Source organism: Cannabis sativa, chromosome 7 (assembly GCF_029168945.1).
Source record: "Cannabis sativa cultivar Pink pepper isolate KNU-18-1 chromosome 7, ASM2916894v1, whole genome shotgun sequence".
NCBI lineage: Eukaryota > Viridiplantae > Streptophyta > Magnoliopsida > Rosales > Cannabaceae > Cannabis > Cannabis sativa.
This window is the reverse complement of record NC_083607.1, coordinates 33,938,499-33,957,455: the sequence shown is the minus strand read 5'-3', so window position 1 is coordinate 33,957,455 and position 18,957 is coordinate 33,938,499. Positions and strand designations below refer to the sequence as shown.

Sequence of the window (18,957 nt, the reverse complement as noted above, 5' to 3'; positions counted from 1 at the left end):
TCCGATCTAAAAGTGTTATAACAAAGTTGTTTACATTTTCTGTATCTGTTCGTATTAAGAATTGTCTTCAAGTTGGTTATATTAAAAAAAAAATTATCAAAAATTAAACTTAAGGTTCTATTTTGACTATTTTAGAAAATACAGGGTCTATCCAATCGGTAACTTTTACAAAACTTAAAGTCTAAAATAGTATTTACTCAAATTAGAAATAGTTGACATAAGAAAAGGAGTTGAATACAAATCCAATAAATTATGCAAGTACGTATATGTGTACATGTAACGAGGAAATTACATCTCAAACAAAACTAACCAGATCATAGTTTGCACGAATTGCTCAAATTGTCTGTACCAAAAGACATCGATAAGATAGATAATACTAAAATTTAATGAATGGGGTGGAAGACAGCAACTCTTCATTTCTTCTCTTACCCAACAAGTACTTGTAGTTGCACACAAGTGGAAAATTGTACAGTAATAAAGAATGCTCATTACTACTCTGACGCCATAGTTTGTGGGGTTAATCCCTAGAGACCATCATCATCTGAAGAGGACGAGTGGAACATAATTGCAGTCGAACTCTTGGTATGGGTTACACTGGAACTTTCATCTTTCCTTTGCTTATGGAGGTCTCTCATGGCCTTGAATCTTAAATCTCCACCATAGTTGTTTGGCTCTGAGGGCACATCAGGAACCATCATTTGTTCTTCGAGCATGTTTACCACTTCAGACATTGTAGGCCGAAGTGAAGCAGCAGCATTAACGCATAGGAGACCTACTCTAATCGTAGTTTCAGCTTGCTTTTTGTCTACCTCCATTCCTAATTTCTCATCAACTAACTCCATAAGGTTTCCACTTTGTTGTAAATGACAGGCCTGCAACACAAGTATTTGTTTGAGTAGGAAATGAAATAGATATGTTCTTAATCATTCAGAAACAAACGAGTCAATTTATACAAAAACAATGACAGCTAACAATCAGATATTGCTTAACCAAAGGAAATGAAAGATAAAAAAGTAGAAATATAGATGTATTCAGAGAGGATAAAGCAGTGATTATCGAGTACCCAATCTAAAAGACAAACATAATCATCACTTGGCATATAGTTATTATTGTTCTTCCCACTGACGATTTCCAAGACCACAACTCCAAAACTGTAAACATCTGCCTTGTATGTGAGACGACCCCATAATGCATATTCCGGTGCCATATATCCACTGCAAATCAAGATTACAATAGTGTCCATAAAAAATGAATGAACATCTCAGCCCAATTTGGCAGAAGATAATATAACAAAAAACAATACTGGCAACTAACATAGTCCCGGCAATTTTGGTGCTAATGTGAGTCTTTCCCTCTTCATCAAGCCGAGCCAATCCAAAATCAGATATCTTTGGATTTAAGTCCCCATCTAGCAGGACATTGGTAGCTTTGATGTCTCTGTGGACAATTTTTAGTCTAGATTCTTCATGAAGAAAAGCTAGACCTCTTGCTATTCCAATACAAATTTTATGCCTTGTTGACCAGTTCAATGTAAGCTGAAATCTGGAATCTGCATGTTATCAATCAATAAATACAAGATTATGGGATAATGCACAATTTCCAAAAAGACTAGACATAAGATATGCCACAGTAAACAAACAAAGCTCAAACCTAGTGTATGTCTAAATGTAGAACATGAACACTTTTAATGTGTCCATGACTTCAGAAATATTTCTTTTTCGAGTAAGGCTCACCAAATAATGCACGTGCAAGGCTATTATTTTCCACGTACTCATAAACCAACATCAACTGATCTGCTTCAATACAACATCCATGGAGTTTAACAAGATTTGGATGCTGCAGACAAGAGATCATGCCTATCTCATTTAAGAATTCACGATTTCCCTGCCTTGATCCAGAAGAAAGCTGCTTAACTGCAATAGCTGTTCCATCTGGAAATTGTCCCTGTTTTCCAACTCCAAATCAGAATAGTATCTGAAATTAATAGATAAAGTGAAATGATATATATTAGCAAACATACCTTGTATACAGGTCCAAAACCACCCTCTCCAATCTTATTGGCATAATCAAAGTCATTGGTGGCAGCTTTTATTTGTTTCAAGGTAAAAGTTCCCGTCTGCATTTCCAGTCCTTTAAAATCTGCAAGGTGGTACAACTAAACAATAAGCTGAGGGTCCTGTTAAAATTTTATATTAATTTCTAGATTTTGGATCAAATACAGTAAGTGAAGCAAAACGATATCTGCATTAAATCTCATCAACAACCTTATACGTTCAATACTAGAGCCTCACTGATCATATGGTTCCGCTCACACATTGCAGACTAATGAATGACATTTTTTGCTTTCCTTTTCTCACGAAAGGAAATTTAAAAGAACCAACAACTGATCATATTCTACTAACAAGTAACAACCAATGACGGCACTATACATAACAAACTAGTACCCTGATAGGAATTATTCTATCAAAGTGATATTAACAGTAAGAATTAAAGAATAAGGGAAGAGTTGGAGCAAAAATGAAGTAGTATTGTATTAACCGGGAAATTCGAGAGCCTGGACTCTCCTTACAATACGAAAACAATCATAATTCTCATACCCTCCAACAGAAACACAATTCTTAGTTATACTTAGTCCTAAGGACTTACTGTGCACCGCACCTCACCCGAACATTTCCCTCATAACAGAATTTAGAGGGTTGTATCCCCTACATCACTCCCCACATTAAGTTTCTTGTTTCTCCTAGCATATACGTATGTCAATGGAGGTCTATCAATACCGCCAGCCTAAAGTTTCACCTTGTCCTCAAGGTTGAATTGAGGAAATTGCTCACGGATAGTGTCAAAGTCTTCCAAAGTGGCTTCAAATTCTGGTAAGTGTTTCCATTTGATGAGAGCTTGGGGACTGATCTTGTGAGTGCCAGGGCGGATGGCCAGCAATGCTTCTGGTTCCACGAGCCATTCTAAGTCAGCAGTGAGGCCAAGGGGAAGAGGAGACGCTTGCTGGTGTGGTCCCAAGGCAGCTCGCAGCAAGGACACATGAAAAACAGGATGAATGGAGGCGTCGGGTGACAGTTGAAGGCGAATGCTGCTGTACCCACACGGGCCAGCATTGGAAATGGCCCGAAGAATCGAGGGGACATCTTTTCATTAGGCCGTCAAGCCACAGTGCGCTGCCGGTAAGGACGAAGTTTGACATAAACCATGTCACCCACCTGAAACTGAACATCTCGGCGCTTACGATCAGCTTGAGTTTTCATTTTCTGCTAAGCACGGAGCAAGTTTTGCTTCAGCAGTTGAAGGATGGCGTCTCGCTCTTGGAGTTCTTGGTCGACTGCAGAAACTTTAGCACTAGCAGGTTCGAAACAGAGCAGTGGGGTGGATCTCGGTGGTAGACAACTCGAAAAGGAGTCATTCCGGTGGATGTATGATTGGAGGTGTTATACCAATATTTAGACCAAGGGAGCCACTTCAACCATTGGTTGGGTTTGGCGCTTACAAAGCAACGTAAATAAGTCTCGAGACAACAGTTGACCACTTCCGTTAGTCCATCGGATTGGGAATGGTAGGCCATACTATGCTTCAATGATGTGCCTTGCAACCGAAATAGCTCATTCCAAAACAAACTAAGGAAGATTTTGTCCCTGTCTGAGACAATGGAACGAGGTATTCCATGTAACTTATCAATCTCATGAACAAATACCTCCGCCACTGTTGGTTCCGAGAAGGAGTGGCGAAGAGGGACAAAATGACTGTATTTGGTGAGACGATCGACCACCACCAAAATAGAGTCGAATCCTTTGGAAAGTGGAAGGCCTTCGATAAAATCCATGGAGCTGTCCTCCCAAACTCTCTCGGGAATGGGTACCGGTTGCAGGAGTCCCGCGGGGGATTGAGCCAAATACTTATTCTGCTGGCACACCGAACATTCAGCCACAAATTTCCCAACATCTTGACGCATTCCACGCCAATAAAAATCAGCTGCCAACCGTTGAAATGTCTTAAACACCCCCGAATCGCCCCCCACGTTGCTGCTGTGATACTCATGCAGTAGTAAAGAGGTGAAAGGAGAGGACGCAGGCAGCACCAAACGGCCTCGAAACTTGAGGCAGCCATGAATTGATTTGGAGCAACTTTTGATCGCAATCATGACTAGGATAAAATTTCTTGTCACACTTGAAGCATAATCTCCTTGCATGTTTTTCTTGATAATCCGCTTCAGATAAACGTCGATAAGTCGGGAAATTCGATGATCGATTGTTGCTAGCTCTGGAGGCTGTCGAAGCCATAGATGTTGATATTGAGTTCCCTTGATTGATCTGTGAACTTGCTGGTAGGGCCTGGATGTATACGGGCTGTAGGGTGGCCTAGTGGGGATGATTGGGCTCAAATTAGGCTTGGTATGATTGGGCCTAGTGGCTGGGCCCAGATTGAGTAAATGGTGGCCCTCCTCCACACGTTGCGTTGTGTCCATTATAGCTACCAATCCTTTGGGTTGAAGCAAATAAAGTGCAACTTTGATTTCTTCCTTTAGGCCTTTCACGAATGACCCCTCCAGGATGTGCTCCGACACAAGAGGCAACACCTCCCACCTGACACGATATTCCTTCACGGTCCTCGTCCGAGCCACCGAGAGAAACTCTTCGGAGAGGGAGGGGAGCGGCTCTAAATCAAAGTAGGATCAATTATTTCAACATATTCTAAGAGGTGATTGGGCGACGCTGATTTTCCCATTGGAACCAAGACAGAGCATCACCGTCGAGATCCACAATCGCCGTTTCTAACATCATCGACTCTGTCAACTTCGAGAAAAGGAAGTACCGCTCGCTAAGGTAAATCCAAGCGTTCGGGTTCTCACCATTGAACAGAGGAACTTTCATACGTGGTGGCCGAAAATCGTGAGTGTAGGTGGACCCTGACGAGAATGACCCCAATTGAATCGGAGGTACCTCCGGAGAAGCGAATTGGGGCATCGTCTGTGGTAACGTCATTCTCAGACCCGTGGGTGAGCGTTGGGTATTCGGCTGAGCACCTACGGAACTGGATTCCCCCATCGATGATGCATTCCCCTCAATCGCACGTCGCTGCCGATCCACGCTGGTCGCCACTGCTTCAGGCGGAGTTCGAGCGGGTTGGAGCATCATTTGCGAGATTTGGCCCGCCATCACTTCCAAGTGTTTGGTCATGGCAATATCGATGTGCTTGGCTACAAATTGCTCAATTGAGGTGTGCAGCCCCTCGTGAAGCTTAGCTACCTCATCGTTGAGCTTCAAAACATCTCATCAGAGATTCGAAACTTCCACACCCACTTTCTCTTCAATCATTTCTGCCATCGCATCTTTTTTGGGTCCCATGAAACGAGCACTCTGATACCAATTTGATAGGAATTATTCTATCAAAGTGATATTAGCAGTAAAAATTAGAGAATAAGGGAAGAGTTGGAGCAAAAATGAAGTAGTATTGTATTAACCGGGAAATTCGAGAGCCTGGACTCTCCTTACAATAGGAAAACAATCATAATTCTCATACCCTCCAACAGAAACACAATTCTTATTTATACTTAGTCCTAAGGACTTACTGTGCACCGCACCTCAACCGAACATTTCCCTCATAACAGAATTTAGAGGGCTGCATCCCCTACATCACTCCCCACATTAAGTTTCTTGTTTCTCTTAGTATATACGTATGACAATGGAGGTCTATCAAACCCACACTGAAAAATTATTGTAAGGTGTACTACACCCTCCATTAGATCGGACATCTATAGCAGCCTACTTGAAAAGTGGCACTTGTCCAGCAAGACTTGATCTAAGTCGAAATTGTTTGAAGCCATAAAAGTAACCACACACAAAAGTTTCCCACTTGTCAACTATGTGCTTCGGCACTTCAAGTGCCACACTTTAAAGGGAAGATGGAAAAAGAATCAATTATTTATGAGTTATGACATTTCCAAAATTTGTTGTTTTATGTACTAAAATTAAATTATCAACTTGCAATTCTCTACCATTTCAGTTAATAAAGTATGCATTCAATAGTTGAACATCCAAATATTTTAATTATTTTTCTCTTAAACCCCATGGGTATCTGGGCCCCACCCAACTAATCCCACAGGTGATACTCCACGGGGCCTGCTGCCAACAGGGTTCGCTGGTGTTCAAACCAGATAGGTTTGTGATAGGAATTTTCTATCATTTTAGTACAACAGTAGCAAAAGTAGAGATAATAGAGCTAATATATTGATATTGGAATGAAAAGAGAACAAGTTGCTGGGTATTCGAGAGACCAAGCTCTCTCCCAAGAGCTAAAAGCTCACTTAACTAATTCATTCACACCCCCAACCTTTTCTAATACACTCTTATATATACTAACTCACTACCTTAATACAATGACCTCTTTACCCTCATTATTTAATACCTTAAGGCCTAACAATACCGACCCCTCGAAATTCACCTTGTCCTCAAGGTGAAGACCACAAAGTTTCAACTTTGCGTCCTCGGTCAAAGAACCAAGCCAACAAGTGCATGGCGTTCAAGCAAAGAGAGAGGCGCCACCCTTCAGCAAGTCCACCACGCTCGAAAAAACAGCTGAGCAGAGACGTATAGCTGGCGACCTCTAATTGCTCTTGTCGTGCTCGTCCTCCGTCAACAAACCAATGAAGTAATGGTGCTCGCCCGTTGCGATAGTCAACTGCGGTATGTATTTCGAAGTTCTTCCTGAGGCATGTGTATCGATACGACTCCAGGAAAAGCACCAACCCAGCTTTTAGGAATTGAAACTGAGCAGGGCAAGGCTTGGCATCTCCAAAAATCCTCCTTATAGTCTGTCTCAGAACATGTTCCTCAACCCCAAAAATAGAAGCACAGTGCAAAGGAGGCACACTTGTTGCACAAGCATAAAAGAGAAATGTTTGCCCTCTGTTATCAAATTTCCAGCTTTGTAAGTGATGCTTCTGCAAGTTATACAAGTTCTTCTGTATCCTTTCAAACAATCTAACATAATTTGTCCAAGCAGAAAGAGCTTCAGTAACCAATTGGTTGACAAAATGTGGCCAACTTATGTAGATTAAGCCACAACTAATAGTGACGAGTGCACCTTCTTTATATGACAGTTGTATCCCAATTTCAGAGTGCAAATTTAGTGGCAACTGGGAATTACCTCTTAACTCCACCTGGCTATCCTTGTCCAAAGTTGGTTCTCTCACTCTTTTGTTTTCTATTCTCAAATTACTATTTATAGAAATTGGGTGCCACAGTCCATTCTCTAACCCAAATCTATGTGCTGTAATAGTCAATAAAGTGAGCATTTTGAGAGAATAATGTGTAGGTAAATATAACCCATAGTATATGGACTCATCACTCACCCCTGCCAGTGAGATATCATGAATGTCAGGCCAAGAATACATGCATATGAAATGGATCACCTGGTTAAACGCCAAATCACGATCATCTAAGGTCCAACTCTTGTGAAGAAGTCTTTCCAAAAACCCGTCCAAATAAACCAAGTCAACCCAGAATAAAGATGAAGGAGAGAAACAATTACTTGAGACAAGTGATTGAAAGGTTGTGTTAATCGCTTGAACTGCGAGTACCACACAGTCAACTCTTCAACCTCTATCAAAAATCCAACGAGCAGTTGGTGTCTTTCCCACTTCGTCATACCCAAAAGCTGAACGTGAAAGCTGTGTTCCGGCCACCACGCCACCCGCTTGTTGCCGCCTGCAACTCGTTAGCAGCGATTGTATCTCCGATCCCACAAAATGAAAGTCGACATCTCTGATTGTGAGTAACCCAATGGTTGCTGTCTTAGCCGCTTGACAAAGAGAAGCTATTGGAAAAGAGAACTCCTTCTCATGACAAAGAGGTGAAGAGGAAGATAGAGAAGTGTGTTGGGCCTTACCTGGGTCCCAAAAGATTGATCCATTACTTTGTAAAGTTAGATTAAAAGTTTTTCCAAGATGGACCTCGTTTTGAAGGGTGGGATCTGCGTCCAAGTTGGCTGACCCATTAATTGAAATTTTTAAGTCAATTAATGTGCTGAAGTGGGCCAGATCTGGGGTGAAAGCTAATAAATTGGGCTTGGACTTGTAGTGATGGGACTTAAATGGAGAACCAGGATTCCATATTTCTAGCCCAGGAACATGAGAAATGAAGTTTATATATTATATATTTGTAAAAGTGGGCCAGTAAAGCATTTATTAATGAATTGGGCTTGGGCTTCAAATAATAGGGTTTCAATGTAAAATGTTTAATACCCTTCCCAGGACTTGTCTTCTTCGATGGATGAAGACCATACGCAGCTTCTTCGTTGCTTGAAGATGAAATTTTCTCCATCGGTAGCATCACTAGTGGTAGAACCCACTCCGACGACGTTAGTGATTCTTCCTTCACCAGCGGCGTCGTCAACATCTCTTCCTTTCTCGGTGCCGTTCCCCGCTGCACTTCCTTCTTTGGCCTTATGTCCTCTTCATCGTCAGTGACAAACGAAGGGACATCCCCTTCTGACTTGAAAAACGTGGTTGATTCATCTACGGTCTTCAAAACCTCAGCCTAAAATCCAGATTGGTTGACTCCACCATTGCTGAAATTTCTTGCCATTTTCATTTGTTCTTCCACCATGAGCGCTTTAGCAATGACCTCTGTCAATGTTTTAGGCCTATATTCGTGCACCTTTATTGCAATCTCAACAGGTAGATTACCAAAGAATATATCCCGAAGAAAAGTTACCGGAATATCAGGGAGCTGGTTTGCTGTTGTCTCAAATCGATTACGAAACTCTGTCACAGAACCTGCATACCGTAGCGCCATCAACTTATCGTATGGATCATCTTTGATTCGACTGCAACAATTGAACATGGCTATGCGAAACTCCAACCAGTTTCTGATTGGATCTTGTTCTTCTACAGCTTGAAACCATCGCCAAGCAACTCCTCTGAGACAAGTTGTGGCAACAGAGACCTTCATGCTCTCACGAATTCGACGATGTCGGAAATACTCTTCAATGCTAGTGACCCAAGAAAATGGATCATCGCCATAAAAAATGAGTTTCGAATTCTCCATGGTCGTCGGATCAACGTGCTCTGATACCATTTGATAGGAATTTTCTATCATTTTAGTACAACAGTAGCAAAAGTAGAGATAATAGAGCTGATATATTGATATTGGAATGAAAAGAGAACAAGTTGCTGGGTATTCGAGAGACCCAGCTCTCTCCCAAGAGCTAAAAGCTCACTTAACTAATTCATTCACACCCCCAACCTTTTCTAATACACTCTTATATATACTAACTCACTACCTTAATACAATGACCTCTTTACCCTCATTATTTAATACCTTAAGGCCTAACAGTTTGCTGAAATCAGACCTTACTTGAGGAACCTTTGCCATTACACCAATGCCCTAGGGACAAAAATGATACTGAATTTTTAATGAAACACACCTTGATTTCTGTTGCTTCTTTCTTTGAAATAGCCTTTCCAGTGAAGGATCCCTAGTACAATAAATATCAGGCATAATGCTCCTATAAGAGCCCCAACAATAATATAAGTTTTTTCATTGTTTCCACCATCGGAGCAGTGCTTAGATTCTGCAAGAAATTAACTAAACAAGTCAACATCCTACAATATTTTGAGGAATGCAAGAAAGGAATCAGAATAAAAACACAGCAAAATGGTTTGACAAGCAAAAAGAATCTTTCAAGGGGACATAATTGCAAAATGGTTTCACATAAGGATTCAACACAGCAAATGCCAGTGATGTAATATTAGTTCACAATTCTACCATTGAACCCAATGATTGTGTATAAGCAGATTGGTTTTGCTATTGCGGCAGAAAATATAAAAAATTTATAGTTACCAATGAATATAAAAGAATATTAGAATATTGGATGCCAAATAAAGGATGCAGCCATTCAAGTTCTAGTAAGCTCATGGAAACTTTGAGAAGAAAAACACAAAATGGTTCATTGTAATTTTTAAAACAGTGATTTTTTATAAGGAACAAGATGGGGGAAGGGGGAGTGCTCATTCTTTAAATTCTGACTACGGCTGTGAGAAGAAACAAGCTGATGACCAGCTATATATAATGCACAATTTTTATCATGTCATCTGTCAAATAAGATCTATAATAAAGATCAAATCTTCGGACATGAGAAAAGCTATTAAAATATGTGTCTGCAACATTTGTTTTCCCATTTGATACAATTTGCATAGAAAGTATATCACCGCAAATTATCTAAAGAGACCAGGCTTAAATTATGTAATTAATTTCATTCTGAACAATTAAGCAAAATTCTATTTCAGATATTTAAACCCACGGACAAGACTATATTAGTAGGAAGTTTGTATGTAGCATATATATTCAATATATGTGTAAGAATGACGCACCAGAAACAACAGATATAGCAGATATCAAAGGCCCATATACTCCTCTTTCAGGAATCCTAGTTGTCCCTTTTCCAGCAAAATAAAATCGTATCTCCAAGACATTATCCTTCACAATAACATTATCTAGAGGTATGACTACCGGCTTCTGCGCACCCCCTGCCTTTTGTACAATATTGAAATCCTTCAACACTAATTTTTCCTGTAACAAGATCTTCATGTTTAACACATAATTTAAACTCCAGCAATTCATCATTCCGTATTTGAATATTTACCTGGACATATATGTCAAAAATGCGCCTCCCAAGGCTTTCATATGTGTGTCCATTTGTGAATGTTATCTCCGCAAAATGGAGATTCACTGTGTAGTTCCCATTTTCCAAACAATGATGAAAATAAGTGAGTGAAATTGGTGCTATGCGGGCTGCTGTATATAGCTCAGACAAATTTGATGACGGAAAATTTGCAACGTAATATTTATATTGGACATCATTATCATCCAGAAAGTCTCCAGTACTACTAAATCCCCAATCACCCTTTTCGTTTAAAAATAATTTTGCAGTGCCACCTTCTACATCTCCATCTCCCTCATATAAAAGTACATTGTTATTGATCTTGACTTTAACGTCCTTTCCACCGCTATTAACATGCCAACAAGTTGAATCTGCCACAATGATATGGTGAGATCACACATTATGGGGAAGCAATAATGTGTAAAATATAATACTGAATATTCAGCAAAATAAAATGACTGGAACTTAGTACTGATAAACAATTAAGCCGGAAGAGTAATCTAGTTTAATTCCTGGGTTGGAGGTTGTTAGAATTTGGAATAAGATGCATGGGGTTCCATTCTATCTCAAAATCAATTGACAATGGGAGGAGTAGCTCATTCATCTTATACATGGTATCTTATTTCTACACATTAGTAATGTGGGACTAACTCTTATAGAGTTTTTTTTTTTTTTTTGAAAAACTCTTATAGAGTTAATGAAATGAAAAAAAAACAATTTTCATTCTATTTTTTTGTTTGGTTGCATTTTAAAATATTAGAATGTCATTCCATTGAAATGATTTTTTCACCATTTTGTTGGAATGACTTTCATAATGAAATAGAAAGGAAGACTATTCCAAGTAATATGAGGAAAAAAATTCAATAATTTTAATATCAATTTTTTAATATATTTTAAATTTTATTGCTATTCCCATTCTCATTTCCATTCCAATTTTTTCATTCCTCCCAACTAAACACAACCTTAATGTCTTTAAGCCAAATAGGTTTAGAAATGAAAATACCAGGAAGTATTTATCATTAGGTTTGGATAGTAAGATGGAATTAAATGAATGAGTTTATCATTTGCCAACACTAAATTAGAAGAAAATAGAGTACATGCAAAGTAGCAATTCTTTTTCTAACCAAAAATGAAAAGAAAGAAAAACATGAAAATGGTGATTGGATAGAATAAAATATTTCAGAACTTTCCAAAGGGATTAAGTTATTCCAAACTAGGGGGATTGTTTAGGTTGTTGGGTGAATTTTTTCAGTATCTTTCTAATTTGATAACAAAAAAATATTATAAAATTATCCACAGTATTATCCACTCAAATCCCACTTCCCAAAAGTGACCTATATAGATATAGTGATAACATTATTTCTTGAACCCAGTTACATAATATAATCATTTCGGAGTCTCTGTTAAATATGCTAGGATTTATTTATAAGTAAATAATGAATTCATCCCAGAATCCTAATATATACTTACATCGTCGACAGTTAGAATCCTTCAAGCATGGAAGGCCTCTTCTAAGAAAGAACGAAAAAAACAATCTATTAGGAAAGGGAATACAGACCAAGCTTTATAAATATGTACTGTAACGTTAGAATCCTGGGACTGAACTTGAAAAATGTTATAATAAAAGAAGGCAATCCACAAAAGTTGAGAAAAAGAGCATCTCACGAGTTGTTCCAAGAGGAAGAGCTTCGAAACATATTCAGGTTTAGATTCCTAAATTAAAGGGAAAAAAAATTAATCAAAACCACATGCACATGCACATGCAAATGCAAACTGTACCGAAAATAATTATCAAATAGAATTCTGACTTGCTGTCCAAACAAGTATGTTCATCAGGTCCTTGCCACTTGAAGTTATTGTATGAAAGATCACTGTTCATAATTAAATGTTATTATTAGTCACATACCATAACCAAAATGTGTGTACAAAATAAATATTTAGTGTAAAAGAAAAAGCATCTGATTCAGAATACAGAACAGGAAAATAGCTAAAGTTACTCCACACTGAATTTTAAAAGATTATAGGTATACCATCATATTGATGAAAGAAGAAAACTATTCCAAACCATAAATCATTATTAACCATCATCCACCTTCTCCCAAAAAGGGTCCGAAATTTCTCCTTAAAAAACAAAAGAGAAAATAATGGAATAGAAAATGAATTGAGGTCAAAAGTCTTTTTGTTTTAAGAAAACCTATTTGACTAGAAGCCCTATATCCAGAAACACTCCAATTAGATTGAATATAGTAATATATTTGAAGCACGACTGAAGAAGGTGATGAAGGAGAAAAAGAAAAAGAAAAATTAGTTTACATGAAAAGAAGGAAAAAATAGATGAAGGCAGGTCATTTGCGATAAAGGAAAAAGTAGTAGATGTACGTGAAACAAACACCTACAGTGCATAAGTTATAGGATGGTCAATAACAGTGCTTTTTCATGTAATAGCACCAGGAATTCCAACATCATGGTAGGGAAAAAGTTTGGTACATATAATTCTAAAGAAATAAAAATAACAGCATTAGAGATAAGAAACATACACACTAGTTCCATCCTTCAAGAAATCTTCTGGTACATTTCCATATAGTCGATTTCCAGTTAAAAAGCTAATGGAAGACAATATCGAATTAGTCAATGTAAGAAATCAGATTTAGATAAAAAATATTTATTGAAAAAAAAAAAGACACACACACACAAAAGACTGTAAACTATATGTACAAGTACTTTCTAGTTTACAAATTTCTAAAGTACATATGAAAATTAATGGTCCTTTCCCAGCAATAATTTTATAAATCCAGCATATCTCTCTCAAAATTTAAAAAAAAGTGCACTGTTTCAAATGCATAACCAAATAAAGACTGGGCTCATAACAATAGGCTTACATGAATCTTATATGCTTCATCTTTGTTGTCTCTGAAATTTTCCCTTCTAGATTGTTAAAACTCAAATCCCTGCCAATGACACAGATTCACAAACATGAAAAGAAACTCTCCATTCTTAAATATTAAAATTCCTCCATGAGCACAAAAAATAAATAAAATATCGGAGTTAAGATAAGGGCATTTACATTTCTAATTTAAATTGGTTATCATAGATCAGCCACTTTAGCATGTTTGAGGTAGTGATTCCTTTACAAAATGAAACTTACATAATTACAGAAACTACATCTACTAGTATTTTCTATACTCAACCAAGGAGAAGAGTTGAAGAAGATAACAAGAGCATAATGTAGTGACATCAATATATACAAGGTGCTCTTATAATCCAATTGGTTAAAGGATACACAGAGTTTATAAATGTTTGTTTCTTACTACTTATATATTTGCTATTACTTTAAGTTAATAACAAATGGAAATCACATAGTCATCACTTGAACAGCTTATATAAATTTTTGTTACATCTTCCCTAACAATTTGCTTAAATAAACGTCTGAACTTTCACATTAAAAAATAACAGTTTAATACCTGGTGCAAACTTCTACAGTTTTACATTTGTGTTTATCCCATCATTTTTCAATAAAGCTGCTTTAATACTATAATACAATTAAAAATCATTGCCAAGGACTACATCAGCCTGTACTATTTCAACAAACAGTTTCTTCTTGACATCATCTGAATCATTCCATTTACAAGACCTTTTAAATCCTTTTATCCAAGGTAATCAAGTAAAAAAAAAGCTTCGTGGACACGAAGATCCAATACTTACAGCAGATCTAGACTCTTCCATGTCCATATGTATGAAGGAATATTCCCAGATATCTTGCAGTTTCTCAGAATCCTGAAGTGCATAACTAAATGGCATTACCTAAATCATCATTAAATGTGCATACTGAAACACTGATCATGACATAGACTAATTGATATACTGAACATACAGTCTAACTAAGCCTGTTGTGCCATTCAACGTTGGAAACTTCTGCTCCGGCCCACTAATGTCGCTAATCCTCCTACATATAAAAGACAAACTATGCTATTATCAAAGTAAAAGCCTGAAGGAGAACGGCCAATTTCAAAAATTAATAAACAAATGCAAAAAACTTATGAATGAAATTAGATTTTACTCACAGCTCAGTTAATTTAACCAAAAGGGATATCTCGGATGGGATGGGTCCCTCAAATCCACTTGCATGCAATTCTCTTCAATAATTCAAATAAATGTGCAAATAACTATTAGAAAACAAGCATGAATATATCCGTTTAAATAGATTAAAGCACTTGAGTAAATGTAGAGAAAACAATTAAATCTTACAGTCTTCGGAGTTGTTTCCAGTTCTGTATAAGGTCCGGAATGGGTCCATTTAATTTATTATCGTTGATCCTACTGTATTCAATAACAGATTGCACAAGTAAGACAAGTATATTGACCATATGCTTTAAAGAAAATCATATGCGTATATAACTACTAACAAATCTGTTAAATTTTCTAGCTCAACAAATGTCAATGGTAGGGTCCCAGTCAAATTATTTGACGAAAGCAGCCTGCAATTGTAATAAGAAAGTGTGAGATATATCTATGGCAATCTTCATAATACACTGATAGCTAAAAACAAAAATTGAAAATAAAGTACAAGGGAAGAAACACCATACAAAGTTTGAAGGTTGATCAGTTTCCCAAGTTCAGGAGGAACACTTCCAAAGAATTGGTTTGCTTCCAGATTACTGTCATTTAAAGAAGAAAATTAAAATATATAAATATATATATATATGGCAGACATACAATTATACCATTGGGAAAAAATTTCAACAATAGGAAAATGAAAAAGTGGTTCTCAGTAGATGGAAAAAGTGGAACTTTCAAAGCACAAACCTTAATCACAAGTACCTCAATGTCCATAACTTAACTATGCTGTCCAAATAAAAATAACAGTCGGAAGTTCAAAACTTACAGATATGTGAGTCTAGTAATATTTCCCAACTCCTTAGGGATCTTCCCCGATAAGCGGTTTACGAGAAGAGAGCTGAATGGTTCATTGCAGTTAATGCATTCGATATACAATTAAATCAAAACTTGACCACAGAAAATGATAAAGGAGATTACATGTTTGTTAATTGTAATGAAGCCCATTCCTGTGGTATTGTACCACTCAAGTAGTTATATGCGAAATCACTGTTAGAAGAGGAAACAGAAAAATGAGACAAAAGAAAGGAGGAAAAGAAAATAGATCAAATATTAAACTAAAATATTCCAAATGCTCTTACATTTGCTCAAGGAAAGGAAGTTTAACCAGTTGAGGTGGAAGCACACCAGGAAGATTAAGACCCTTGAGTACTCTGTCAAGAATATAATATTAATGGTGTCAGGAAAGAAGTTCCTCTGCAATTAATTGTAGATGTTTTTTATTTACAATTATGATTTCTTCAGTTTTCTTCTAATCACCGAATGGTTAACTAATTTCATTCTATCTTCCCAACCATTGCTATCACTAAAAAAACCCCTTTTGTTATACAAATCAAAATCCAAACTACCTTCAAAGACAATTTACTACGTGTAAACCTCCAAACTCATACTTCAAATGAAAAACTGGAAGCTAGCTGAGAAATAAAACCATTTACTACTACACATGTTCTAGAGCTCACTAGGCAAGAAATTATGAGGTATCTAAAGGAACATTCTTGTAATTCATGTCTATACAGTAATCTTAGTAACATGATTGTCATTGATAACAATCTCTGGAGTACAGAGATATATGTATCAATTCAAGACAACTCATTTGACAATGAAGGAGTGATACATGATTACGACATGACAATTGTCTATCTCCTTGCTGCAATTACAAGTAATGCTACTCTCAGCTCCCGTTGTTGGGTTTTCCGCATCACCAACCATTTCAATTTGACAAGAATCAGCATTAAACTTCCAATACTTTGCACCCATTGTACTTGCTATTTCTTCAAGAGCATCAACTGTGCATAACAATAATTACAAAAAATGAATACTCAATAAAATATTCCAACAGATCAAACAGTTTACCTTCAACGCATAAGAGAATAAATCCAATTAACATGTTGCTCATCATTAAGAGATAGTAGAATACAATTTCATATTAGAGGTTAAATCAAAGGTCCTAAAGGCTAAAACCGTACACACATAAACATAGCTGGTTAAGAGAGAAAAATGTTTGGTCATTGCCAAAGTAAACACCAAAAATTCAAGAGACTGGAGAGAACCACTTCCACTTGGAGCAGTTTAACCAATAAAGTCCGTGAAGAACTGGATCAAGGAAGCCCTTTCAAAACAAATCCATTATAGCTTTAGTTTTTCACTGCCTTTTCCTTTTACAGATAATAGTTACTTCTTTCTTCTTTTCTTTTTTAAAATAATAATAATAATAAGAGTTACTTCTAATATGATAAAAATTACTATTAGGAGTCTATAGCAAGTTGCTACAAAGCACCCAATAACGCCAGAGTTCATTCAAAAAATCCAAAAATGGTTACTGAAGAAAGATAAGTAAAATGATAAAATCCCTCAAAGTAGTAAATAGCGTTGTTAAATATCTGACATAAACCCATCACAGTTTTGAAACCAAAGTACAATAACTTTCCCATTTCGAAAGTAGAAGGGGGAAAAGAATTCTTGACTCATATTAACAACTCTGGTGTTTCTCTCTCTGAACAAGACACCCATGACCCAAGTTCAAAGCTTTCACTTCATTTCTTTCCCACTCTATCCCACCGACAGAGAATACTTAAGTACTAACCAATCTAGACATAAAATTATCCCTCACCTTCTTGTTGGGGAACCTTTGCCTGAGCAAAACGCATGGGCAACCCAAAGTGACTCATTGCGAAAATGAAGAGCAGCACGAAATTGTTGACCTTCATATTTACGGTTTGAGATTTTTGGCAAAAACTGTATGCTTTATGCTTCTGTGATCTTCTTCAGACAGCAAACTAGCCAAAAGAAAATCATGAAACGGGCATAGATGGTCATAGTCTCAACTCTCAACAATGGATTCTGAATGGGTTATGAAAACTAATAACTATTAACTGTTTATTGTTTAAAGAACATATAGTACTGTGGACGACAGGCGACATTTTTAAAAATCGTGCTTGATTTTTATTTGAACGGAGCCCACTTTTCAACTTTTCTTTTCTCTCTTTCAAAAAAAAAACAAATAACTTTCAGGAAAAAATGTCATAAAAATGTCATTGAAATTTATTTATTTGTTTGTTTGTTTTTTCTAAGGGAAAGTTCAAAGTTTCACGCTCATGGATAAGTAAAAACAAATCATTTCCGGGAACAAACGGTAAGGTGGCCAATAGACTGACATATTGAGGCACACACCCCTGAAGTTAAAGTCGATAACAAATATTATACTACATAAATAATAGCAAAGAAGGCCTTGGGTATAGGCAGTTTACTCCATGCTTAGGATTCATCCAACCCAAGCCTAAAACTAGCCATATGACCTCTTCAAGTTATTGCGGAATTGAGAAAGAATGAAAAGATTTTATTAGAACTGAATGAATAAAATTACAGAAGGGAACAGAGTATTTATACTACATAGCATTACTAACATCATCCAAACCAACTTAACTAACTCCAGGTGACATTACAAACAAACTTAACTAAAACGATGCTAAAGAATCGGTTAAAGAATCAGTTAAAACAGTTAGAGGAAAAGGGGACAAAAACTAACTGTCAGTAACCGATATTAACAGACAACAAACCGAGCTACAGGACTGAAGCTAAAGTCTTAATATCCCCCCCCCCCCCCCCTCAAGATGGACTGTATAGATTATATACAGACATCTTGTTGGTATGAGTAGCAAGAGTGGTTGAAGGCAAAGGCTTGGTGAAAGCATCAGCTAGTTGTAAGTTGCTTAAGACCGGTATTAATCGAATTGTTGAGTTGTTGATTTTGTCACGAATGAAGTGGCAATCTAATTCGATATGTTTGGTGCGTTCATGGAAGGTGGGATTGTTGGCGATGTGTATGGCCGAGTGATTGTCACAGTAAATGAAGACTGGGGCATCTTGATGTATTTGGAAATCTTTTAGGAGATATTGAAGCCAAGTGAGTTCACTAGTTGTGGCAGCAAGTGCCCTATATTCTGCTTCAGCAGAACTTTTAGAAATTGTAGGTTGCTTCTTAGTTTTCCAAGAGATTAAACAATCTCCTAGGAAGATACAGAATCCAGTAGTAGATCTTCTAGTAATGGGACAAGAGGCCCAATCCGAGTCTGAAAATCCTTTGAGATGAAGAGATGAATTTCTGGGGTATAACAGCCCCTGTCCAGGGCTCCCTTTAAAGTACCTAAGCAGATGAGAAATAACCTGCATATGTGG

At 37.2% G+C, this 18,957-nt stretch overlaps 1 protein-coding gene across 4 annotated transcripts; it reads right to left on the bottom strand.

Annotated features, from left to right (window-relative positions):
- Positions 1 to 230: 230 nt before the first annotated feature.
- On the bottom strand, positions 231 to 17,813 carry LOC115698019 (probable LRR receptor-like serine/threonine-protein kinase RFK1). 4 transcript variants are annotated; one of them, XM_030625200.2, is made up of 24 exons: positions 17,393 to 17,813; positions 16,397 to 16,568; positions 15,864 to 15,935; positions 15,703 to 15,771; positions 15,551 to 15,622; positions 15,252 to 15,323; positions 15,072 to 15,143; positions 14,914 to 14,985; positions 14,730 to 14,801; positions 14,540 to 14,611; positions 14,371 to 14,442; positions 13,548 to 13,616; positions 13,206 to 13,271; positions 12,477 to 12,539; positions 12,334 to 12,381; positions 12,139 to 12,176; positions 10,651 to 11,039; positions 10,379 to 10,577; positions 9,433 to 9,579; positions 2,021 to 2,139; positions 1,734 to 1,944; positions 1,315 to 1,549; positions 1,064 to 1,214; positions 231 to 872 (listed from the first exon to the last, which is right to left on the bottom strand). In XM_030625200.2, exons 1-24 carry the CDS (start codon positions 17,487 to 17,489, stop codon positions 525 to 527), a joined length of 2,997 nt encoding a protein of 998 aa, XP_030481060.1. In that variant the 5' UTR covers positions 17,490 to 17,813; the 3' UTR covers positions 231 to 524. The 4 variants fall into 4 exon arrangements, with proteins under 4 accessions (XP_030481060.1, XP_030481059.1, XP_030481061.1 ...); XM_030625199.2 differs by having other exon boundaries at positions 12,139 to 12,179; positions 17,393 to 17,801; XM_030625201.2 differs by lacking the exon at positions 17,393 to 17,813 and adding an exon at positions 16,749 to 16,956 and having other exon boundaries at positions 12,139 to 12,179.
- Positions 17,814 to 18,957: the final 1,144 nt, after the last annotated feature.

What these genes read in the sequence shown, in the direction of transcription:
- LOC115698019 (XM_030625199.2), bottom strand. Translation starts at nt 17,489, where the DNA reads ATGAAGGTCAACAATTTCGTGCTGCTCTTCATTTTCGCAATGAGTCAC. An exon ending in TCATTACAATTAACAAACAT is followed by an intron (nt 15,623 to 15,702) that starts GTAATCTCCTTT and finishes TGAACCATTCAG; the next exon opens with CTCTCTTCTCGTAAACCGCT. An exon ending in TGCTATATCTGTTGTTTCTG is followed by an intron (nt 9,580 to 10,378) that starts GTGCGTCATTCT and finishes AATTTCTTGCAG; the next exon opens with AATCTAAGCACTGCTCCGAT.